General features: G+C 53.3%; 3 protein-coding genes across 12 annotated transcripts; 1 reads left to right on the plus strand and 2 right to left on the minus strand.

Moving 5' to 3' along the window:
* Positions 1–349: 349 nt before the first annotated feature.
* On the minus strand, positions 350–6,582 carry RNF225 (ring finger protein 225). Of its 3 annotated transcripts, XR_005027781.2 has the most exons (3): positions 5,487–6,582; positions 4,119–5,283; positions 350–1,502 (listed from the first exon to the last, which is right to left on the minus strand). XR_005027781.2 is itself a non-coding variant. In XM_036900661.2 (2 exons), exon 2 carries the CDS (start codon positions 5,276–5,278, stop codon positions 4,340–4,342), a length of 939 nt encoding a protein of 312 aa, XP_036756556.2. In that variant the 5' UTR covers positions 5,279–5,283; positions 5,808–6,582; the 3' UTR covers positions 350–4,339. The 3 variants fall into 3 exon arrangements, 2 of the variants coding, with proteins under 2 accessions (XP_036756556.2, XP_036756555.2); XM_036900661.2 differs by having other exon boundaries at positions 350–5,283; positions 5,808–6,582; XM_036900660.2 differs by having other exon boundaries at positions 350–5,283.
* Positions 6,583–6,612: 30 nt separating this feature from the next.
* Positions 6,613–11,174, minus strand: RPS5 (ribosomal protein S5). The gene is made up of 6 exons (XM_036900665.2): positions 11,018–11,174; positions 10,178–10,286; positions 7,948–8,157; positions 7,665–7,793; positions 6,802–6,900; positions 6,613–6,731 (listed from the first exon to the last, which is right to left on the minus strand). Exons 2-6 carry the CDS (start codon positions 10,283–10,285, stop codon positions 6,663–6,665), a joined length of 615 nt encoding a protein of 204 aa, XP_036756560.1. The 5' UTR covers position 10,286; positions 11,018–11,174; the 3' UTR covers positions 6,613–6,662.
* Positions 11,175–11,412: 238 nt separating this feature from the next.
* LOC118920188 (nascent polypeptide-associated complex subunit alpha, muscle-specific form-like) lies at positions 11,413–23,738 on the plus strand. 8 transcript variants are annotated; one of them, XM_036900671.2, is made up of 5 exons: positions 11,413–14,434; positions 14,573–14,852; positions 16,461–16,524; positions 17,526–18,900; positions 22,853–23,738. In XM_036900671.2, the coding sequence occupies exons 1-4, from the start codon at positions 14,338–14,340 to the stop codon at positions 18,228–18,230; spliced, it is 1,146 nt and encodes a 381-aa protein (XP_036756566.2). In that variant the 5' UTR covers positions 11,413–14,337; the 3' UTR covers positions 18,231–18,900; positions 22,853–23,738. The 8 variants fall into 8 exon arrangements, 7 of the variants coding, with proteins under 7 accessions (XP_036756566.2, XP_057352523.1, XP_057352522.1 ...); XM_057496540.1 differs by lacking the exon at positions 22,853–23,738 and adding an exon at positions 19,310–20,582 and having other exon boundaries at positions 11,413–14,442; XM_057496539.1 differs by lacking the exon at positions 22,853–23,738 and adding an exon at positions 19,310–20,582 and having other exon boundaries at positions 11,413–14,442; positions 14,573–14,794.
* Positions 23,739–23,974: the final 236 nt, after the last annotated feature.

Genomic DNA, 23,974 nt, shown 5'->3' on the forward strand with positions numbered 1-23,974 from the left:
CCCAGGGAGGAGCACTCAGATCGCAGTCTGATCCTGGCCCTTCCAGACAAGGAGAAGCCGCAGCTTATGGAGGGACTCTCAGCGCTGCCCTGCCAAGTTGGGCCCTTGGGGGAGCCACTCCCCGTCCCAGGCTCCGTCTCCCACTTGGGACAAGAAGATCCCAGCACTTGCCAGGTATGCAAGGTGGCGTTAGGGTTAGCGAGAGCGCGTCGCAGTCACTACACTGCGGCCTGACCCAGCAGCACCTGCCTGTCTGGCCTGCACCCCCATCCCCATCTCAAGCCCGCCCCTGGGTTCTTTGTATTGTTTATCACTCGCAACTATATAATCAAATCTACCTGTGTTCGCATTTCTCTGTGTTAAAATTTATTCAGACTGTATGATCTGTGTTCAAATATAACGTATTCCACGCCCATCGCCCCCTTCACGCGAGCCCTGCGAGGGAGGGCACGTGTCCGTCCGGCGCACAGAGCCTGGCGCACAGGAGAAGCGCCGTAAATGTGAGGACGAAACGTGCCCCTTTTCTTATGTTAAGGCATCTGAAGTTACTGGATCTTTTGTTTGCTGTCCACTTTTCCTTGCTGCTGCCTGGCAACTGGGGTTGCGGGAAGCGCTCCAGAATTGTGGTCGTCGTAACAACGCTGGTTCCGGCCCCTGATTGGCCACCAGCTATAGCACGCCCCCCACACCAGACTCGCGCGCCCCTCTACCGCGCGGCGTGCCAAAGGTGTGCAAGGTCGCCATGGCTTCTGAGTGGCCATCAGTTCTGACGCACCTTCCCTGCTCCGTCCACCGTCTTTGAGAAGTGAAAGAAGAATGCACAGCTCTAAGAGGGCCCCGTTGCTATAGCAGCGGATCACGCCCCCGGTTCGGAATGCGGGCTCCGATTGGTCAGCCTTTCTGACAATCTCGCTTTCCCCGCCTGGTCTGCAGCGGATGTTAAAGAGGGAAGACTCCGCTTCTGGAAACTGAGGCTCCAGGGCCTGCGGCTACGGGCCGAGGGAGAGGGGAGGGAAAATCTAGGCTGCTCGGCCAGGGCGTAGAGTTGAGGGGAGAAGGTGCCTTGCAGAAAGTTCTCTGTCCCCGGTTCGAATCCGCGCCCTGCCCAGCCCATCAGCCTCAGTTTCCCCATCTGTCAATCTAGACATTGCAGTTCCCACGGTCCAACGAGGGCCTCCCGTGGTCCTTGTTCCCTCGGCCTCAACACCTGAACCCAAGTGAATGCCCCAATGGCTAAGGACGGGTGTGGTGTGGGCAGGAGAGAGGCTGGCCAGATCCTTGTAGAATGAAGAACCTGGCACCCCTCTCTCCAGGAGAGCTGGAGGAGGATGTGGGAAAAGTTTGGGGGGTTGAAGGGGCCAGGAGCGTGGCAGGGAGGCACTGTGGCTGGGCCCTCTGCCCAGCCTTCTGGACATCATCTTCCATGTGAGCCCCCTGGTGTTCCTGAGGTGCCCTCGGTACACAGTGGGTGCTCAGGAATACTGTGGAGGAACGAAATCTCCCTGCAAGTAGAGAGTTTACTGTCGTCCACTTTATAGAAGAGAACCCAAATCTGGCTGGTACAGGCCTCTGCGGCACCATGCCAGACACTGAAGCTGACCCCCTCCCCCGGGGGTTCACAGGCACTAGGGCCTGGGAGGAGCAAGCCTGGGGCAGGTGGGCGGCGGGGTGTCCAGCAAGGATGGAAGGGGCAGAGGGAGGGTTGAGAGGGCACAGCTTCTGGTGGCCCCAGAGGCTGGTAGGCAAAGGTGGAGAGGAATCCCCCATGATCCTGGCCCCAGGGTGGTTTCCGGCCGCTCTTTTGTTCAAATCAGCAGACAGGGATGCCCAGCGACCCCTGGGCTCTGTCATCAGCCTTGTTATGAGAGGAGAGTCTGGGGTCTCAGGATCTCTCTGGGAGTGTTGAGAAGACATGCTTCCCCTTAGTCCCTAGGAGGAAGCCAGCTGCACAGGGAGGGAGGGACCAACCCTGCCCACTGCCTACAGCTACCATCTTGCTCCATGCCAGCCATTGTTTTCCCTGAGCATCCTTGAAGATACAGCACTGAGGTCTCTTTCTCCAGGCAGGCTTCCTTGAACACCCCAGGCAGTGAGCATCATCTCTCCCTCTCTGTGCACCAGCCAAGGGCCTCTTTCTGACTACCCTGCCAGGTCCCCGCTCCTAGCCTGGAGTGGAGGAGTAAGAGATGAGAATGGGATATCTGATAAACTGATAATGGCCCCCAAAGATGTCCAGATCCTAATCCCTGGAATCTGTGAATCTGTTCCTTTACATGGCAAAATGGATTTAGCAAATGTGATTAAGAGTGTGGAGTTGGGGAGAGTGTCCTGGATTATCCAGGTGGGCGCAATGTAATCACGGTGTCCTTATAAGTGAAAGAGGCAGAGAGGTATGAAGATTCTACTCTGCTGCCTTTGAAGATGGAGAAGTCAATGAATGCAGCTCTAGAAGGTGGGGAAGTTAAGGAGATGAATTCTCTCCTAGAGCTTCCAGAAGGAACTAGCCTTCCAGACACTTGGCCTTCAACCAGGTGAAACTGATTTCAATACTTCTAGCAGGCAGCACTGTAAGGTAATTAATGTGTGTTGTTCTAAGGAACAGAGCTGGTGGTAATTTGTTGCAGCAGCCAGACAAAACTAATACAGACGACCCACCCTGCTCCTGCCTGACTGGGTCCCTTCCCTACAAGGCTGGGCTGTGGCTGCCCAGTGACCCAGCACAGGGACCCAGGACCCTGTGAGTAACATCAGCTCTCGGAGGTGGGAGAAGAACTGGTCTAGGAAGAAGACAGTCGCTTGGACACCCTGACGTTCCACCCCCAGCTTCCCCCATGGAAGCTTGCGCCATAAGGCACACCGCTGATATTCCTAGGTCAGGGTGGCTGGGAGCTGGGTGAGCCTAAGGTGCCCACAGACATTCCCAGGCTGCCTCTTGGTTGCCTGCAATGCTGTCACTCCCTAGGAAACTATTTGGCACCCACTGTATGCCAGGCATTGAGAACACACATGTAAACAAATCAAACAAGCACCTCCAGACCCAGAGAAGTCTTATTTCTCTCTGGAAAATGCTGGATTCCCATCCACAAGACAAAGCACTCCAACCCTGGCAAAGTGAGGCCGGATGGAAGCTCCAGGGCCTGGGGAACGACAGAAAGCCTGTGTTCAGTTTGTGCGGAAGGCAACAGCCATCCATCCTGTTGTGACTAACCAGGAAGGCTTCAGAGAGGGGGAGGACAGGAACCCAAGAGCTACCCTCCCTGGAGGTTGCTGTCCACAGGAAAGGGCTGAGGCTTCACCGGGGGGCCCAACAGGAGTACCACTACAGGCTGATGGAGAAGGGGCAGTAACTGGAGCTGAGAAACTAGTAAGTGGAAATGGGGGGATGAGGGCTCCAGTCACTGGGGAGAGGGGCCAAGATCCCTTGGGCAAGCCAGGGACGCCCAGGAGCGACACCCAGTCATATGACACTGTCTAACCCAGAAGACAGCCCTGGTGGTGAGCACAGCTGCCCCACAGCACATTAGGAGGACCCCAGAAACCACAGCCCGTAGGGGAGGTTGGTACTCGGATGGGAGCCAGTCTCTGAGTCTCAGGCTTGGTCTGTTGGTCCCCTGCCCTGGCCAAAGCACACTGTCCCTTCAGGCCCGAGCCCTAGCTGGGTATGCAGGGTGGTAACCCAGGACTAGCACGGAGATGGCAGGATCCCACCCAGGGCCAGCCTGCAGGCAGCAGAGTGGAAAACAAACTCCACAGCCTGGGGGTGGGGTCAGCCCTGCGAGGGGTCCGTCAGGTGGGCGTCGCCTGGGGATAACAGCAGCAGCAGATTTGCTCCTCAAAGATGGGGGCCACCAGCCACTTGTGATGAGCCCAGATGAGTAAATCAGAGCCTTCAGCCCTGGTGCCAGCCAAGGGGCGCTCCCCCCGTGACTGGGGTGCATTTGGTAGGATCCTTGTGAGGACCGGGGTGGGGGTGCCCCAAGCAGGATCTGTACAGTTTGGTCAGATGCGCTCCCCTGCTGGACTCCCACAAGAGGTGAGGGTCAAGGGTACTCCCAACCGGACCTCAAAGGTCAGGAAGGCCTCCCAGCAGTAGCTTCACAAAGATGGGGACCAGGTACCTTCAGCCGGATGCCCACAAGGATGGGGGTGAAGGGTGCTTCTTGAGAGGGTCTCTGCACGGATGGTGATGCCGGAAATGACCCGCTGGAGAAATGGGTGCTTGTCATCCATGGTGCCCTGCCCAGGCCTCCACTGGGTCGTAGCGAGCGGTCCTGGCAGGGCCCACCCGGGTGACACGAGGTCCCCGGGCCTGAAGATGGGGCCTGCCGCCCGGGGACGTTCAGCGCGACCCCCGCGCCCTCCTCCTGTGTCGAGCCCGCGCGGCCCGGCTGGGGCCAGCCTCTGCCGTCGCCATGCGGTCCGCGGGCCTGTCCGCGGACCCTGGGTCCTCGAGGTCCTCCTCCAGCGCCCGCGCGCCCTCCGCGGCCCCCGGCGGGGCGGTGTCCAGGTCAGGGCCCGCGGGGCGCGGCGGCGGCCAGGAGAAGCCGGGCGCCGGCGCGAGCGCCACCAGCTGGGGCCGCGCGGGGCCGGGAGCGGCGGCGCGCGGCACGAGGAAGAAGATGTACACGCCCGAGACCACGAGCCCCGCGGCCACCAGCGCGGCCAGCGCCACGGCCGCGTTGAAGGCCCAGGCCGGGCTGCTCAGCGCCCGGCGGCGGGACAGCGGGCGGCCGAGGCGCAGCGGCGGCGGCGGCGGCGGCGGGCGCGCGGCGCGGGCCTTGCGCGGCCCGGGCGGCGGCGGCGGCGGGCGCAAGTAGAGCAGCCCGCGGCGGCGGTCGAAGCGCACGGAGCCCTGGCGCGGCGGCGGCGCGCGGGCGGCGCGGGGCAGCAGGCCGGGCTGCGTGGGCAGCGCGGGGAGCCCGCGACGCGGGGCCAGGCGCGTGGGCGCGCGGCACACCGGGCAGGCCACCGCGTCGCCGCCGCCCGCCGTGGCCAGGGACAGGCGGGCCAGGCACTCGAGGCAGAAGACGTGGCCGCAGTCCAGGCGCTTGGGCAGCTTGAACACGCTGTCGAAGGGCGACACGCAGATGAGGCACTCCCCGGGGGACGCGGGGGGCAGGATGGGGCTCGAGCCCGGGCTGGAGTCCCCGTCCCCATCCCCGTCCTCGTCCTGCTCCCTGCACGGGGAGCGGGGTGCGCAGGGCGAGCTCAAGGAGTTGGCGCCGGGGCCCGGAGGGGCCCGCGGGCGGCGGAGCCAGGGCGGCCGAGGGCAGGGCATTGGACCTGTGGGGAAAGACGGGCAGGCAGGGAACGGGCTGGGCTGGCCTCGGGGTCCACGCAGCACAAAGCAGGGGCACCCAGAAAGGAGGGGGAACCCAGAAGGAACAGAGTCGGGGCGGGAAGGGTGGCAGAGGGGTTGGTGGAGGGGGGAAGGGTAAATGGGAGGCCAGAGAGGGGCTCTGAGGAGTTTGAGGGCAGGGAGAGACCCTGGGGTGGACCACAGAGGCCCGGGAGAACCACAAATCCTGTGGCTGGAGATTTGGCGAAGGCCCCAGAGACAGGAGCTGAGGGGACCTGACTTCGGGAGAGACTAGGAATGGGGCTCCAGGGAGGAGCCAACATGGACTGGAGCAGAGGTAGGGACCCCCAGAACTGGGCAGACCCTTTGGGTGCCACAGGAGACTCCAAGGAGCGGCTGAGGACACCAGAGCATTGTGATAGGTGCCCTGCAGCACAGGGAAGGATGGAAGCCCAGAACAGGGGCCAGGGACAGACTCCCCACCCCCATCCCAAGCTGGCCTTCCTACCTGCTGGCACGTCACTGTCCCTTCTGACCCCAGTACTGGACCTGCCAGCAGCTGGATACTAAGTGCCCCTCCCTATGGGAGGGTGCCCAAAGTGGGACCACTCCCTCCAGATCCCAGGTTCCCGAAGAACCAGTCTGGCCACCAGCCCCGCCTCCCCAGCTGGTCTCTCCGGGGTAGTGAACCCCGGGCCTGACCACTTGCTGGATGTCAGGGTAGTGGGAAGGTTAACACAGGTTCACAGGGCAGCGGCAGTCCAGGCCCAGTGGGCCATACCCCTCTTCGCAGCCTCCACCTCAGAGCCCCCTGTGGAGTGAGAGGAACCTGGGGAGAGCCTGGGGGCACTGGCTTGGCAGGGCGCAGAGCCAAGCCAACAGCAACCACACAAATGGCTGGGATACTGCCTGGAGCTCCTGGCTGGGTGGTCCTGGGGGTGCAAGGCAGGCAGACCCCATGGTGGACTTTCAAGGTTGTGGTGCAGAGACCTCAGGCCTGGGCTGCTTCTCTCTAGGACCATTTCCAGGTCACATGCATCTCAGGATCAGGGGCTGCCACCTGGACCTCAAGGGCCCTCACAAGGCCCCTCCCCAAACCACCCCAGCCCTCTCACTTCCAACACCTGCTGGAACACTCCAGGTGGCTAGGTCTGCACCCCGGGGTGCCACGGTTGTCTGGTGCTTCCTGAGCCAAGTATACCTGGTAAATCCAGGTACCACAGGCCTAAGGGCAAGCGAGGAATGTGGGCAGCTCCTCAGGACACTGGGGCCATCCCACTCCTCTACCCCAGCCCAGAGACTGACACAGTGGGTGGACCTGCCCCAAAGGGCAAACAGGTTTATTGGGGCCACAGCTGGACAATCAACGGTTGGACTTGGCCACACGTTCCAGCTCATCCTTCTTCTTGATAGCGTAGGAGTTGGAGGAGCCCTGCAAGAAGGTAGGTGGTCAGCTCTGAATACTGGCGGAGCCTCACCTAACCCACCAGGTCCTCACCCACCTTGGCTGCATTGATGAGCTCATCTGCCAGGCACTCAGCAATGGTCTTGATGTTCCGGAAGGCAGCCTCTCGGGCACCTGTGCACAACAGCCAGATGGCCTAGGGAGCAGAGGGGTCAGCAAAGCCTGGGGGCAGGGGGTGCCCATGAACCAGGCAGGCTACAGGCCTCCAGTGCCCTGGGCCCCCAGCACATGCCACCATACTACACTGCCATCCATTGGCTCACTGATCAAGATGCAGCAGGGCCCACAGTGCTGCCTGGCAGGTGTACTGCCACACCTAGGATCAGGCAGAAGGTGGCCACAAAAACAAGTGTGTAGACTCAACGGTTCAAGCTGGGTCCCTGATGACACGAGACTGGAGGCCCGCCACAATGGGGCAAGGCAATGCAATGTATGCTCTTAGCTGGACCCTTGATTGAAAAGCAACAGCCATAAGAGACATGTTCGGGACAGCTGCAAGACAGTAACAGTGACTGAATGGTCTATTCAAGTGCTGTTGAATTCCTCGGGACAATTGGTAGGGATAGATTGCCTTTGTTCTTAGGATACATCCAGTTAAGTGTTAAGAACAAAATGGTTAGAATGCCTGCAATTGATTGCCAAATGCTCCAAGAAACACGCACACACCTGGTGTAAAAACTAACACCCAAATGGAACTGCACCTCAGCCAAATGCAGCCAAGGAAGAGGGCCCAGAGCTAGTATCTACCCTGCAAGATGGGAATCCAGGAAAGCTTCCTGAAGGAAATGACACTCCAGGTAAAACATGCCGACGGGGATGAACCTTTCCACTTGCCAGCCTCTGTGAGGGCCTGGTGGCTGTTCCCGCCCAGCCACATGTACCGTTAAGACTCAGGCCCACCTGATTCACACGGCGCAAAGGGGATACATCCACAGCCTGCCGCCTCACTGTGCCAGCTCGACCGATGCGGGTTGAGTCTTCCCGGGGGCCGCTGTTAATGATGGCATTCACTAAGACCTGCAGGGGGTTCTAGGAGAGAGAGGCCATGAGATTGCATCCAGCCCACATCCCTCCCCCATCTCCTCCCCACTAACACCCCGACGCCCAAGCAGGCACACTCCGGGGCAGCCGCTGGCTTAGTGCACTAAGCGCACGCTCTGCGTGCCTAGCCTCAGGGCCCTACCTCACCGGTGAGAAGATGAATGATCTCGAAGGCATGCTTGACGATGCGCACAGTCATCAGCTTCTTCCCATTGTTTCGGCCATGCATCATCATGGAGTTGGTGAGGCGTTCCACAATGGGGCACTGCGCCTTGCGGAAGCGCTTGGCCGCATAGCGCCCAGCACTGTGGGGCAGGTACTTGGCATACTTCTCCTTCACTGCGATGTAATCCTGGGGCAGCAGGGAGAGGGGTGAAGGACCATGTCAGGAGTAGGCTGGGCCCTGGCCAGGGACCAGAGACCAGCCCCCACTCAGGGCATCCCCCTCCTACTTGCAGGGGCTTGTGAACCCCCACCTGTCATGAGGAAGCCAAGCCTGAACGAGTGACTTTACCAAGTCACTGAAAAGAGCACCTCCTTTATAATGGGAAGGAGGGGGCTGAGAACTAAGATCACAGGCCTTAACCCTAGTTCTAAGTGTCCTTCAAATTCTGCACTATACACACTTTAGACCAGGTGATTCTTTGTGGTTGGGGGCTGTCCCACACACTGTAGGATGTTTAGCAGCTGCAGCACTTCTCTCAGCTGTGAGACCCCAAAAACATATACGGATATTACCAAGTATCCCCTAGAGGTGGGGATAATTACCCACAAGGAACCAGTTTTAAAAGAATCATTCAACACTGCTTATCCATACACATGCACACTTCCCAAGCTGTCTAGAAAATACAATCTTGTTAGTAGTAGTTGGGCGCAGAAAACTAGGTGTATGTGAAGAATACGGCTGACCGTTCCACAATGAGACATACCCAAGGCCATTTTAACACTTGCATGTGAGAACACACAAACAACATGTTCTACAAATACGAGGAGTAACTACGAACACAGGATTCTGATATTGCATGAGTCTGGTGTCTTCCCTGGAGACAACCACCTGCACAGACAGGTAATTAGGTGGGTGTTCACACAGAGCTTCACACTGCAGCAAAGACCTGCAAGCACCATTTGCCCCAGTGAGGGTTTGGTTAAACTGTCAAACTCCATGGTAGAGTCTTGCACAGCTTTCAAGACAGACTAAGAATGATTCTGGCACCATGTTTACTTCTGCTTCCCAAGCCCCTAAAGGAGCACTAGAAAAAAGGAAAAAGAGAAAAACAGTTTCTACATTTTTAAAAGGTTGCACAAGGAAAAGCAAGGAAGCAAACACAGACGTGACTGAGACCACATGTAACTCACAAAGACTAGTAAGACATTTACTATCCCTTCCTTTAAGTTCAGGTACCCCCTCCCCCAACAACAAACCCATGAAGGAAAACAGATCTAAAAGACACTGAATAAAAACAGGGTGGAATTATCCATTAGGCACAGCGCCTAAGATCCTGTGATATATTTAAAGGTAACAAAAACTGTTTTCACTCCTTTTAAAAGAATAAAGGGAAAAATGAATATAATCCAACCTTAATTTATCTTTGTACCAACACAGTTACAAATGGCATTTTATTTTTTAAGAGGGTCCCACTTAAATCCTAATGAGACAAAGTGTAAAACAATATAGGGGTAAGATAAAATGGGAAGACTCCCATTTCTCCATTGCGAAACCCATCACAAAGCTTCATATAATAAAGACAGTATGGTATTGGCAGAAGGACATAGACAAAGACCAGCAGAACAGAATTCAGGGTCTGGAAATAAGCACATCTATGCTCCATTGATTTTCTACAACGGTGCCAAGACCACTCTATGACGGAAACAGTCTCTTCGACAAACGGTGCTAGGATACACGCATACAGTGTATATAAGATATAACTTACATTTTATGGTCCAAATATAAGTAAAAACGCACAAAACTAAAATAAGAAAACCCTGAAACACACCAAAAACAAACGGTGCTGGAATAACTGGATTTCCACATGCAAAAGAAAGACTGTGGACCCTTACACTTTAAAATGGTTACAATAGTTAACTTTTAAGTTATGTGTATTTTTTTTACCAAAAAAGGAAAAGACAAAAAAAAAAAAAAAAAACCAATCGGTGGGATGTGATGCCCCCTCTGGGAAAGGTACCACCTTGTAACAAAAGCTGTAGCAACCTCTGGACATAAGGAAAAAATGGACCTGGTGGATGTGGTGCTCCGGGGAGCCCTACTTTGCCTGCTACACCTTCAACTCTTGACTTAGTGAGACAGCTACAGGTTTCGAGTGACCCCTGAAAGAATCCACGTGTGCCTCCCACAGCCACCATGTCCCTCTCACCTGCAAGGAAATGTCATTGATCTGCACATCATCAGTGCTCCACTTCCCAAAAAGCTTGATGTCAGGGGTCTCTGCGACTGCAGGTGCAGCTGTCTCCCACTCGGTCATCCTAGGGACATAAATTATCAGAGCCCAGGCATACCCACCACTGTTGGGACCGGAGCACACCTTGGGAACTGGGAAACTGAGGGAAAAAGGAAGGCTATGAACATCTTAGCCCACCTTTTTGAGCACTAGAAAACCCACTTTGTTAGCAAGAAGCATGTCTCTTATGCAGTACCCCTGGAGCCAGGAGCTAGCAGGCAACCGATCAACAGCTGCAGCACGGACCACAAGTGGGCAAACGATGCCAAATGCTTTTACACTGTGTCCGTTGGAGTTCAAACCCCAGCCTGTCATTAACGCGCTCTGCCACCGAATCTCCAAACTGCTCCTTGACTCGGCTTCCCCATCAGTACAATGGAAACATTATCTGCCACCAACAATTACACAACTTCTGAGCCTATCGACTCAAGGGCGGCGGTTCCAGTGCGACACCCAGGAGGCACCAGGGACTATTAAGGAGAGGGCTGCACAGGCCAGCGAGTGCATCATGCATCTAATAACGGAAACCTCCTATACCTGTAGAAGCAAACATTCCCGAGCCCCGCTGGGCAGCAAAACTACGCAGGCGGCAGAGCGCCAGCTACGAGGCAACCGTAACCTTCCCTGCGCCGCATTTCCTCAGCACGTTTTCCGCAAAAGGCCCCACAAGGGACGCCCCAGGACTCCAGGCCCGCCCATGGCCCTCCAGAAGAGTCTGGATTGTCCCGCGGACCCCCTACCCAACGGCGGCCTCACCTGAGGAAGCAGCGAGGTCTTCGCTGCCACTCACAGAGTACCACGCGCCGCTCTGGCAGACAGGAAGAGGCCGCGGGCAGCCGGCCGACGCTTTTAACGGGAGCGAAAACTTCCGGGTCAGCGGAGGCGGTGCGGAAAACACAGCTGTATACTCACGAACCAATCCTGAGCAAGAATGAAAAAGGCGCCCTCTGAGCCGAACGGAAGACTTAAGTACCTGACGCATGCGTCCTTCCTAGGGCGGCCCCACAAGCTCGCCTGGCGGATGTCCGTCGTCCAGTACTTGCCCCATTGGGGCATCTGCACAAGCGCGGCGATCTCCGAGAAGCCAAGGCTGCCATGTCTAATGAGAGCAGAAGACAGGCTCGCGCTCGCCGCCTTGTTCCGCCGTCGACTTCACGCCCCACCTACACCAGGTTTCGAGCGGGCGTAGGGGTTCGGCACCCACTCGCCCCTCGTCCCAGTCACGGGCGCTTCACAGGCAACCGCGCGCTGCAGGCCCGGGCCCGCGGAGTAGGATCGGCTAGTCGGGACTGCCCTCAGCTAGTCCTGGTGCATGCGCGAAAACTGCTCTCAGGTTCCCTTCCCCATACGGGCTCGCTCGGGGCTGCTTAAGCCTGAGCCTCCAAGAGGGGACCGTCTCCGGCTTGACCTTTCTCGTCGTCCCATGCCAGGGTTCCCCGCATTGTCTCTCCGCGACCCCCGCGTCTCCTGCCTCGTCACCGCGTGCGGGCAGCCGGGCTGGGATGGGGGAGGAGCCCTGACGAAGCGCGTGGGGCTGTTCCCTGCGGGTGGCCTTTGGAGCAAACCCCAGCCTGTTTGGTCCACCTAGGACCTGTGCTGATGCTGAGGCCACTGGATGGGTGCGGGGGTCGGCACAGTGCTGGGTGCTTTTCCCACTTTGCAGCCCGTGTCGAGAACATGTGCCAGCTCTTTATGCGCCCGTCGGTTTAGACCTCCTAAATCAAGACCCTGGAGCTGGACTGGGGCTGCTCCCTGGTGGGCTTCCCAGAGGTCGCGACCACAGTGGTCGCACCCATGGTGGCATCTGCTACAGTGTTTCTAGGGCCACATGAGGCTGCCCACCTCCTGGTGCCCACCTCAGCCTCCAAGGGGGTGTTCCCCCTACCCAGACCCCAAGAGGCCAGCCACTTGACCCAGGCAGTCCATCTGTTCCCATCGACCCACTTTGGCCACCGTCTGGACAGGCGTATAGCAGGCGTTCAACAGCTGCGCTGTTTGTTTACTGATGTGGCTGTAAACAGGCTCGCCCCTAGCCTTACCCCAATTCCAGGAGCATTTCAGACCAGGGACGCTGGGCCCCCTTGACTGTCATCAGTCATGGTTCATGCCACTGCTCAGAAGGACACAGGCTCTAAGCTGGCATAGACAGGGGTTAGACCCCACTCTTTTTTTTTTTTTAAATTTTTGTATTAAGGTATTACCAATATACACTCTTACGGTTTCACATGAAAAAACAGTGTGTAGGCCCCAGACCCTTGTGGGGCACAGGAGATGTACCCAGGGGCCAAGGCCCAGAGTACCTGCAACCTGTGGCCCTTACCTGTGTCCTCCACCCAGCTACGTGCCGAGGAGCAGCAGCCTCTGGCCTCCCACTGGGGTCTGTGGGGGTGGGGAGTAGCTACGTGGGGAGCCTTCCTGGTCCCTCACACACTTCCTGCTCCCATTCTGGGCTTCAGGCCAACACTGAGCGGCTGGGTCTTTCTCTAGACACCAGTTCGAGACCCAGAACGTAGTCGTGCTGTGCCCTGTATGGAAGACCTCCTTACCTCAGTCTGCCCCTCTTCGCAGCTGCATCCTAACTGAGCCAGGCAGACATTAGGAGTCTAGGACTCAGATCATTTACTCTTTAGAACAACCTTGTTAGGTAGGCACTCCCATTTTATAGATGGTTATGGAAGCCCAGAGAGGTAAAGTAACTTGCCCAGTGTCACACAGCAAAAGGGGGCAGAACTGGGATTCTAAGGTAGGTGTCCCCAGAATCTTACCTTTCCTCCCTCAGTTGGCCTCTCTTCTTTCTCTGCATCGTATCTCCCCAAGTCTGGGGATCCTTGCACATGGAATGTGCCCAAGAAATATTTGCTCAATGAACAAAAGTCTAGTCAACTCTGCTTTTTCACTGGATCCGGCATGGTCCAGAGAGGGGCTCTCCCTGCCCTTTAGGTCCCTCCCTCTTCAAAGATAAGGCTGCTGAGCCACAAACAACATAATTATCAACTAGGGGGAGGGTTGCTAGTCTCTGTGATTCCAAGCCTGCTCAAATAAAAGAGTAAGTGAAGGGACCAGCAAGCTTATTTATCACTCCCCACCTCCTGCAGGGCTGTCTGACTGTGTCTTCCTCTCATGACTCTTTGGCAGACAAGTTTATCTCTTCCACTGCCCTGGCCTCCCCCCGCTCTGGCTACTGACCAGCATGTCAAAAGCTGGGCTTACTGGGGCAGGTGGTTTGGCTGGGATGCTTATTACAGGAGTGGGAATTCTGGACCTCAAGGTAGCGGCAGAAGCCTGGACCAGTCGACCTGCTGGGTGGGATAGCCTATGTCTTTACCCCATTTTCAGTTTTCTCAGTTATAAATCAAGACCACATGTTCAAGGTGGCTATGCAGAATTGGGGGTGGGAGAGTGGGGCAGCAGGGCAAAATATCCAGGACTGGGTTGGCAATGCTGGATCCGATCCCGACCCATCCCCTCACTTGTGGTACTTGGGATAAAGAGTAGAGGAAAGAAACTGGGCTGGATTTGGGAACCTGGGAACAGGGTCTTAATAGAGGGTCTCAGGAGCTTGGATTAAGGCTACTACTGGAAACATGTTTTGGAAATCCAAGTATCTAGAATTAGTGGGTGCAGGATCTCAAATTTTGGAGACCACATATATGAATTCGTAGTGGCTGCGATCTGGGATGCGAGACACAAATTGGGGGGGAAACGGGTGCCTGGATATGGTGGTGGGGGGAATCTAAGGCCTTCACTGGAGAAACAAGAGACCTGGATCTGGAGGCGATCCAGAAGCAGGCATTGGAGAGGACTAGGGCCTAATAATACTGGGGGCATGAAGTAGGGGAGAGCCAGGTATCCGGGTTTGCCGTAACTAGATGGGAAGTTAGGAAACTAGGTCACGCGGCCGAGCGAGCCGGCACTTAGGGGCGCGGGCTTTCCCCAGTCCTGCCCGTGGGTCTTGCGGACCGCTAGTACCGGGGCCGGAAGCCCCGCCTCCCCCTGAAATGACCAATCAGCAGCGTCCGGGTGATGGGAGGGCGGAATGACCGGAGGCGTCTCCAAGGCAATGGCGAATTGCGTGAATGCTCCAGCTTCATCCGAAGCTGAAGTCTCCACACTCATCCTCAAAGGGCAGGTTTGGCGGTCGCCATGGTGACCGGGAAGCCCAGCCACGCCCCCGTGAGACCGTGGGTTCCTCTTCCGCGTTATTCCCCGCGGCACAAAGACCGGGCGGAGAGCGCGGGCCGGACTGCGGGGGAACTCCATTTCCTTCAACCCCCGGGCTGCCTCTACAGCCTTTCTGACGGGTTTCTACAGGCCCGAAGGAAAGCGGGGGCAGGGCGCTGTGTCCGGATTCCTCTGGGGATCACTTACGGGGGAGAGGGGCCCTGGACGCCGCTACGGCCCGAGGCACCACCGAGATGGCCGTCCCGGGCGGCCGGAGCAGCCCAGTCAGGGCGCCACTGGGACTAGCGGCCGGACTCCCTGCACCTGGGTTCATAGTCACGAACTGTTGGGATGGCCAGTGCCCGTGGACAGGTGGGACCCACGGCCGCTTGCTCCTCAGGAAACTCGCGTCCGTTCTTGCGAAGCCGCGGTCAGTATCTCGGGGCCAGCAGGCAGAAGCACAGTAACGGTAGCGTGGGATGCTCTGAACTCCTTTGGGGCTCTTGGACCCGATTCTGATGCCTACGCGTGTGGAAGGAGAGAGGGGTCTTCCCACACACACAACGCCAGGCGATTCTCAAACACCAGCAGAGTCCGGAAACCCAGCCCCGTTCTGATGGTATCCGCATGGAGACAGCAGGAGATTCTCCAGGGTAAGGGCTCCGTCCTACAAGACTGCCCTCCACCCCCCAAATCCAGATGCCCGTCACAAACCCCAGGCAGTTAGCCTGGGCTTCTGACCTACTGGCTACAGATTGAGGTTCCCACAACCTCCCCCTTAGGTTAGATCAATTTGCTCGAGTGGCTCACAGAACTCAGGAAAACACCTTTCTTTACCAGTTTAATAAAGGATACAAGTTAACAGTCAGGTGAAGAGAGACACAGGGCAAGGTCCCAAATAAAGGATCTTCTATCCTGGTGGTGCTTGGGTCCTGGCACTGAGGCACGTGGAAGCGTTCTGGGTCCCCAAGCGTAGATCTAACAGAGAATCAGGAGCCACTAGAGCCGACTGTGACAGGCTCTTCTCAGGGGCGTTTGTGAGGGCTTCATTACAGAGCAATGATGGACTGAATCACTGGCCTTCGGCAATCCAACCGCCACCCCCACCCCTGGGTGGGGTCCAAAAGTCTCTCGTTAAGGTGATAACACACCCATTTCACCTTTAAGAGTGCAGTGTTTTCAGGAACTGGATGAAGACCAAGTATACCTGGAAAATATATATGTGGCCATATGAGTGACCACATATGTATTTCTTGTAACTCATTACGTCACAGATGCTTAGGCGCAGCATCGAAAGAACCACGTCCAGTTGCTCCAGTGTCCTTAGCTAAAAACGACTTGGCTACATGCTTCCTGACTCCTTTTAGTTCCTGGTTGTTATAGGCCACTGGGTGACCCCAGGCAAGCGCTTGTCATAAATTTACAAGAATGACAGAAAAGCAACAGTGGGTCCAGAAGAGTTAGAGCAAGCAACTTCACTAAATAAACTGAGGTTTCTGGAACATTTGATAAAGGAATGTCTGCCTTCCACAGAAAAGGGAACTAGAGCAAAAGGAACACAGGAGCACTGCGCTCAGCAAGGTGGTACTTTGCTGTGGTGCAGCTGCCTTGGACAGATCCATCTTTGTTTTGGAAGTAAAAGAAAATTCTTGTTCTTACCCGTGCTGTCTTCAATAGGGCAGTTCTGTGATTATCAGTGACTGACATTGACTGGTAACTTGTTCAGTGTGCCAGTCCTTCTTGTCTTCTCCACTTTCCTACCCACCAGACAGGCCTCTCTCCAGCCTCTCCATGTGTGTTGGCCTCATATCAGTCACCCTCCTGCTCTGCATGTCGCAGCCATCGCCCCTCCCAACAAGCCCCTCCCCACATGGGACTGTTCTGAGCAGCATGTGTGTCCTTCAAGATTCCAGGCTAAACATTTATAGTTTTGTCTCACCTAAATGTCATCTTGACTTACAGGTACTGTGTTTTCCCACATGTAGAGGTTGGAAAAAGCCACAAGGTTGACAGTCTAATGTCTCTCCTTCCCCCAAAGACGTGCACATACTGATCCCACAGCCTGTGACTGTGTCACTTCACATGGCAAGAGAGACTATGAGGTACTATCAAGGATCTTGATATGGGAGATTATCCTGGACTATTCATGGGGGTTCCAATGTAATCACAATGTCTTTGTAGCAGAGGCCGCAGGAGGTCAGAGTCCAAGAGGGAGATGTGGTACCAGACATAGAGGGTGAAAGGTTTGATATTTCACTGCTGGCTTTTAAGACAGAAGATAGAAGACTTGTCTTATGGCAAGGGAAGTTTGGAAAAGGCAAGCAAACAGATCCTGCCTTCATTCCTCCAGAAGGAGGCAATGTGCCCAAACCTTGATTTAGGACTTGACTTCCAGAATTGTGAGGTAATAAATCTGCGTTGCTGTGAGCCACTAAATTTGTGGTGATCTGTTAGAAGAGCAGTAGGAAACTAGCAGCCACAGTGGATCTGGAAATAGTAATAGGCATCAGGCCTTGCTGGAACGACCGGGGCCCCCGCATCCCCCATTCACATCGACAGTCACCAGACCCATTTTGTAGATGTGGCTGCCAGAGCCAAGAGCCAAGTCTGCCTGGTAGAAATGGGGAGGGGCAGAGCTGGTACCCAGCCCTGCTGCCAGCTGAGCCCTGTATCACAGCTTCCAGAAGAGCTGGCTGGTGGCAGGTGAATGGGAGCGGGCCAGGCCGGGCAGGGAGTCAGGAGAGCGCGCTGCTGGTGGTCAGGAGTAGAGGGGGGATTCTGGGGAGAGGGCAGCCTGCTGCTCAGGGGGAGGAGGCCGCTGAGGTCTCAAGCCAGGGGTGATGGTGCTTCATCAGCTAGTGAAGAGGGATGCTACTGGGGAGCAGAGGGAGACGGGGAGGATGTTCTAGGGCCTCGGTGGTGGCACGGGGCGTGGCAGAGGCTGCAGGGTGTCATCGCCTGTGCCATCCTCCCATTTCCCTGGGCTGCTGAGAGCTGGGGGCTGCTCTGCGGGCAACGTCCTGGGGCCGTCATGCTTTGGCTCAGCTCTCCACTACTCCCCTCCTGGGAACTGCCAACCTCCATTTCTCCTCTCTTCTTTCAGATCCTACAGCCAGGACGCCATGTTGGGGGCTGGCCCCAGGATAGAGGCTTGGGCTCGGAGCTCCAGACAGGGAGGCGTCCCCAAGCCAGAGCCCAGGGGACAGGAGAGCCCCCAGATGGAACCGAGGCCTGTGGCAGAGGCTCCAGCAAAGAGACGCCTGTCTCAGAAGGGAGATCTGCACGGAGGGACGGCAGGTGGCCAGATGACTCCCCACGGCGGATGCTCCGGGAGCTGGGGCCGCGGCATGAGCCCAGCCCAGGCACCCGTCAAAGCGCAGGGGCAGGACTCCTGGTGCAAGAGCCAAACGGCCCTGCCTCCTCTCGGGACCCTGACCTGGCCCCTCCCCAGGGGCTGCAGGCTAAGGAGGGCTCCGGCGCAGCGCTGGCTCGTGGCTCGCCCCTCCGTGCGCCTCCTCGGCGGTCCCCCCGTAGCATCCCCTCCTCCGGCTCCTTCGTGCCTCCACCCATCCCTGGTCTTGGTCCTCGCGCCTGGGCGGCGCCACCACTACTTCCCTCACCGAGTCATTTGTGCTCAGACCGCAGCCCCCCGCGGGGTCCCCCTCCGCCCAAGCATGCAACCCCACCCTCGCCTGCTTGCTGCGGTCCAAGCCCAGCTTCCCCTGGGACCAAAGCCCTCGTGGGGCATCCTCTGTGCAGCGTGCCCCCGCTTTATCCACTCTGTATTTTTTCGCCCCGTGCCACGTAGGTAGAGCCCAGGCTTTGGGGGCTGGAGGGAGACACAAATAGTCACCTGGGCCTCGTCGGCTGAGAGCCCATTGTTGGGGGCGTGGGAGACAGCCCGGCCGGGAGGTGACCTCTGACCTGACCGTCACACGTGAGTAGGCGTTCCGGGTGGGAAATCGGAGGGCCAGGCTTTCCCGCAGAGAAGGCCCAGGGGGCGGGTGCGAGGACGGTGCGCAGGGGGAGGGTGAAGGCCGGCGGGAAGGGCCTGCAGGGGCGTGGGTGCCGTCCCGGGACGCCGGACTCCCAGGCCAGGGGCCCCACCGGCGCGACAGGGGGCCCGGCGGCCCCGAAGCACAGTGCCGGCCGTTGGGTCAGTCCTGCCGGGGTCCATCTTAAGCGGGTGCAGCCCCTGGGGTCAGATCTTCTGGTCCTGCAAGGCACAAATGGAAATTGTTATTGAATTCTGATGACTCCTTTACACTTTTATTTTGAGATAATTGTAAATTCACCTGCTGTAAGAAGTAATACAGGGGCGCCGCCGGCCTCGCGGGGAGGGGCGCCCGGGGGTCGCAGGCCGCACACGCGCCCGAGCCGGGAGACAGCCGCCGAGTCCCACCAGACCGGCACCCGAGCAAGTGAAGAGGTTAAAGATTTCTGCCAGAGCAAGAAATGGAAAATACAGATGTCTGAAGGTATCTATTGAAAATGAGGAACTTGTGATTGGACCATGCAGTCGAGACAGGGACCGTGGGGTTACACAGTAGGGTGAGGGCCTCCAGGAAAAAAAGCGAAGCAGGTTAACCACAGTCAGAACAATGTAACAATGTGCAAAGAAACCCCTACCAGAACTCCGTGTTAAACATTAAGTCAGGGTCACATTAATTCTCTAAACAAAAATATCAAACTAGGAATATAAGCATTCTTCAGTGAGATTAGTTAAACCTAAAAAGCCAGAGTAACTTGGCCTGGAATATTTGAATATCCCCCAGATAAGAAAATACCTCAGCATAACCCCTGTCTTCATTGTGTCAATTAAATGAGGCTATTGTAAGATCTACTTAAGATGCTAAAAGGCCCATCTTATTTTTTAACTTTATCCAGATGCTGCTTTTCCTCTTCCAGCCCTAATCAAATAATCTGCAACCTGGGCATTCGATTTGGCAAGCAAGCCCAGTCATAAACAACATAGTAAAAACAGGAAGGATTCCATCTTAATGATAAGATTGCATTTTAAAACCCAAGAAGTTAAAAAGGAAGTTTCTTAACATACTCTGTAACAATCAGACAACAACTCAGTCCACCTTGGGAGCAGGGCAGCAAGTCTTGATTGATGCTCTCCCAGACCAAGAAGCTGCTCTACTGGGAGTGAATCAGAGCAGTAAATTCCTGGTGTTAAACTAAATTGGCAGAACAACCCAGAGGACTGACAAGAAACTTAATGTCTCTTCAAAGATAAACATTTTGGGACCATTTAGCAGGTCTGCATCCCTAGCCCTTTGTCACTCAACTGCTTATAAATCCCCTAGACAATGCACCACCTTGGGCTCTCTTGTCCCAGGAGCTCTGTCCTCTCACTTTATCTCTAAATAAAAGCCTCTCCCTGGCTCTCCTGCCTTGAGTGTTTGCTAAATTCATTCTTTGACTCGGTGAACAAGAACCCTGGCATCATAGTCAGCCTTCAGATTCAAAGGATTATGATTCCTTTGTTTTACCCCTGTTGGAGGATGAACAACCATGCTTTATATTATTCAGATTAGATACCAAAAATGCCCAGGGATATGAATGGATATTCATTGGGTGGTCTCCAGATCATTCTCCAGATCGTCAAAAAATGTTGTATGCAGCAACAAAAGCCACTCTGAAAAAGGAGTTTGGAGGTGGTCACATTAAATATGAAGTATTTGGAATAGTAAAGGAAGATGTATCATTACATAGATATAAAAAATATTTGCTATCACAACCTTCCCCTGCCCCATTGACTGCAGCTGAGGAAGAATTATGACAGATTAAAATTAATGAGAGAACCGTGATGACTAAAGTGGATAAAATGTAAATGATAAGATGTTTAGGATTTCTAGAAGCACTATGAATTCACTTCTGTGAACACGACTTGGATGGGTGCAGAGTGACATGGGTGTGGACACTAAGCATCAGACACTACAAGGAGTAGCATTTCCAATTTCTTTAGAAGCTTTTCAGGCTTTGGAAAAAATAAGTAACAGCTCAACTATGTGCAACCGGAAATAAATATAAAAAATGAAGTCATAATTTTGGCCAACACAACAAATACAGAACTAAAAGATTTGCCAAAGAGGGTCCCCAAGGACTCAGCATGTTACCATTTCTTTCTGTATAAACACTGCCATGAAGGAAACTATCTGGAGTCCATGGTTTTTATTTATTCAATGCCTGGGTACACGTGCAGCATACGGGAGTGGATGCTCTACTCCAGCTGCAAGGGCCCGCTGCTGGGGATTGTGCAGAGACAGCCACAAATGGATGACATAGACAGCAGGGATGAGCTGACCGCCAACTTCCTTTATGAAGAGGTGCACCCCAAGCAGCATGCTTGTAAGTAGAGTTTTGCAAAACCAAAAGGTCCTGCAGGGAAAAGAGGAATTTGAAGACTAAAACTGAAACCACTACTGATTAAAGGCTACAAATTATAATACTAGTTTTTCTAAAAGTCCATCTTTTAGTACAGAACTGAAATCATTCCATGTTGATATACAGTAGAGAAAAAAAATGTACTTCTTGAGAAATAGCACTTTCCACTTCTGAATGTTTCTAAAACTAATGTTATAGAAGACTTGTGATCTCCATTTTTGAGTTAAAGCTAAAGGTTTCAACATTGTGATGTTTAATGTTGTTGCACTGTTTTCATAGTGATGATTCCACAATTTCACATGATTCTTAAAATCTTATAAATTGGGCCAATTCCACAAAGTCTAATGTCTTAAAGTAAGATACACTTCTTATTACTCTAAGAGAAACAGCATACTTTTTTTTCTGTAAAGGAGAGAGAAAGACCTTAAAATATTCATACCACTTAATAAATCTGTTCAAGGCCAGGTTACATTATATTCTAAGCTGAAAACTCAGCAGTGCCTCGGGAGGAGGGAAGGCGCTGACCCTAAGAAGCAGTGCTGGCCCTAGACTGAGGGCTCTTGTCCGGGACTTCCAGAAACCCTGCTGTTATTGCAGCAGTGTTTTCTATTTGACTTTTTGGTTTTCTACATGGGATTAATATTTCAGAAGATCAGCTCATTCTGAAATTTAAGGGTACCAGATATTTTCTCTACTGCAGGATTTCTGATGACATTGAAAGACAGTATTTAAACATATTCACTACATTATCTTCCTAGTGCTTTAAAACATTTCCATCTCAAAAGTAAGTTATTTCATATAAGAAATGCACATTTCATAGCATAAAATATGAAACGCTCATTTTTACACCTTACCAGCTAAGGTAATAGATGGACCTTTCAGAGTGTGTGTTCAGATAAAGCATGTTAGTATAATTATGGGTTAATGGGTTTTCTCTAGAATTAAGAGTATTTATGTGAGGTTTTGCTTGTTCAAACATAATCAGACTATAATATTTAAACATGCAAAATAATTGACAATAATGTTGCACTTGTTGACGATAGACTAAGTTATTCATAGGTGCGGCATGCACACACACACACACACACACACACACGTTACTGCACTGAGATCCCTTGAGCTTCACTGCAGACTGTAGCCAAATCTGTTACTGTCAGCCAAGAATAATGTTAACATGTCATGAGGGTATAAAATAATTTTATAGTGAATGTTTTTCTGTACCATCCATGTGCAATTATACTTAAATTCTACATTACATGAAAGTAAATGGATGCTCCAGAATACAGATGGAATAATACTCTTTAATTATCATGAAACCAAAAAGTCCTCAACATCGGTGATGCACCTATTAGTGTAACATTGAGAGTGTGTCATAGGTGATGTCCGAACAGTGGACTGTAAATTAAGCATTCCCATTACACTTACATAGCAGTGGAGAAGTACATACATTCTATGGACATTTTATAAGTGCACTTTTTATCACAATAAAAAGTTTTTCTCTTAAAAAAAAGAAGTAATTAATACAAAAAGACCCTATGTACCCTTTACCCAGTTTCATCTAATGGTAGCATCTTGCAAAACTGTAGTAAAATGTGACAACTGAGATACTCAGATTGACAGTCAAGATACTGAATATTCCCATCACCTGTATGATTGGTTCCTCATGTCCTTTATATCCACACCCACTTCCCTCCTGCTTCCACCCCCTTTAACTCTTCGTATCTAGAAACCTGTTCTGTTTCTACAATTTTGTCATTTCAAGAATGTTATAATAAATGAAATTGTACAATGAGTAACCTTTTGAGATTGCCTGATGACTTTTAAATTGAGATATTCATATACCATGAAATTTAACCCTCTCAGTGAACCACAAATTTGGTGATTTTTAGTATATTTACAGATTTGTGCAAGCATCACCACTGTCCAATTCCAGGACATTCTCATCACCCCAAGAGAAGCTCCATGGCCATCGGCCAGACTTCCCATCCTCCCATTTCAGCTCCTCACAGCCACTAACCTATTTTCTGTTTCTTACAGATTTGCCTATTCTGGACATTTCAGATAGAGTGTCAGACAATATGAAGTCTCGTGTGTGGTTTATACCACATTTGCTTCTCCACTCATTTGATGGACATTTGGACTGTTCCTGCTTTTTGGCTGTTATAAGTAAAACTACTGTGACACTCATGTAAAACCTTTTGTATGAACACATTTTCATTTCTCTTGGGTAGATACCTAAGAGTGGATTTCCCGAGTCACAAGGTAACTGTTTAGCCATCTGAGGAACTGCCAGAGTATTTTCCACGTAGACTACACCATTTTACATTCCCACCATCACCTGATCATTATTTTTTTTTACTTTTGGTAGCATTAATATACAATTACATGAGCAACATTGTGGTTACTTGATTCCCCCCATCATCAAGTCCCCCCCACATATTCCATTAGAGTCACTGTCCATCAGTGTAGTAAGATGCTGTAGAATCACTACTTGTCTCCTTGGTGCTCTACTGCCTTCCCCGTGCCCCCCCCATGTTATGTCTGCTAATTGTAATGCCCCTTTCCCCCCTTGTCCTTCGCTTCCCACCCATCCTCCCCAGTCCCTTTCCCTTTGGTAACTGTTAGTCCATTCTTGGGTTCCGTGATTCTGCTGCTGTTTTGTTCCTTCAGTTTTTCTTTGTTCTTATACTCCACAGATGAGTGGAATCATTTGGCATTTGTCTTTCTCCGCCTGGCTTATTTCACTGAGCATAATACCTTCCAGCTCCATCCATGTTGTTGCAAATGGTAGGATTTGTTTCCTTCTTATGGCTGAATAATATTCCATTGTGTGTATGTACCACATCTTCTTTATCCATTCATCTACTGATGGACACTTAGGTTGCTTCCATTTCTTGGCTATTGTAAATAGTGCTGCAATAAACATAGGGGTGCATGTTTTTTCAAACTGTGCCGCTGCATTCTTAGGGTAAATTCCTAGAAGTGGAATTCCTGGGTCAAATGGTATTTCTATTTTGAGCATATGGGAACCATACTGCTTCCCACAATGGTTGAACTAATTTACATTCCCACCAGCAGTGTAGGAGGGTTCCCCTTTCTCCACAACCTTGCCAACATTTGTTGTTTGTCTTTTGGGTGCTGGCCATCCTAACTGGTGTG

This window comes from Manis pentadactyla (assembly GCF_030020395.1).
Source record: "Manis pentadactyla isolate mManPen7 chromosome 15 unlocalized genomic scaffold, mManPen7.hap1 SUPER_15_unloc_1, whole genome shotgun sequence".
NCBI classification, from domain to species: domain Eukaryota; kingdom Metazoa; phylum Chordata; class Mammalia; order Pholidota; family Manidae; genus Manis; species Manis pentadactyla.

Coding starts and splice junctions, on each gene's coding strand:
- RNF225 (XM_036900660.2), bottom strand. CDS start 5,622: ATGTTGGCTCCTCCCTGGAGCCCCATTCCTAGTCTCTCCCGAAGTCAG. Junction 5,284..5,486: donor CCTCTGTGGTCCACCCCAGG/GTCTCTCCCTGC, acceptor CTTTCCCCACAG/GTCCAATGCCCTGCCCTCGG.
- RPS5 (XM_036900665.2), bottom strand. CDS start 10,285: ATGACCGAGTGGGAGACAGCTGCACCTGCAGTCGCAGAGACCCCTGAC. Junction 7,794..7,947: donor TTCATCTTCTCACCGGTGAG/GTAGGGCCCTGA, acceptor TCTCTCTCCTAG/AACCCCCTGCAGGTCTTAGT. Junction 6,732..6,801: donor AGCTCATCAATGCAGCCAAG/GTGGGTGAGGAC, acceptor ACCTTCTTGCAG/GGCTCCTCCAACTCCTACGC.
- LOC118920188 (XM_036900671.2), top strand. CDS start 14,338: ATGCTCCAGCTTCATCCGAAGCTGAAGTCTCCACACTCATCCTCAAAG. Junction 14,435..14,572: donor GGAAGCCCAGCCACGCCCCC/GTGAGACCGTGG, acceptor GGGTTTCTACAG/GCCCGAAGGAAAGCGGGGGC. Junction 14,853..16,460: donor TCCGTTCTTGCGAAGCCGCG/GTCAGTATCTCG, acceptor CTTCCCCCAAAG/ACGTGCACATACTGATCCCA.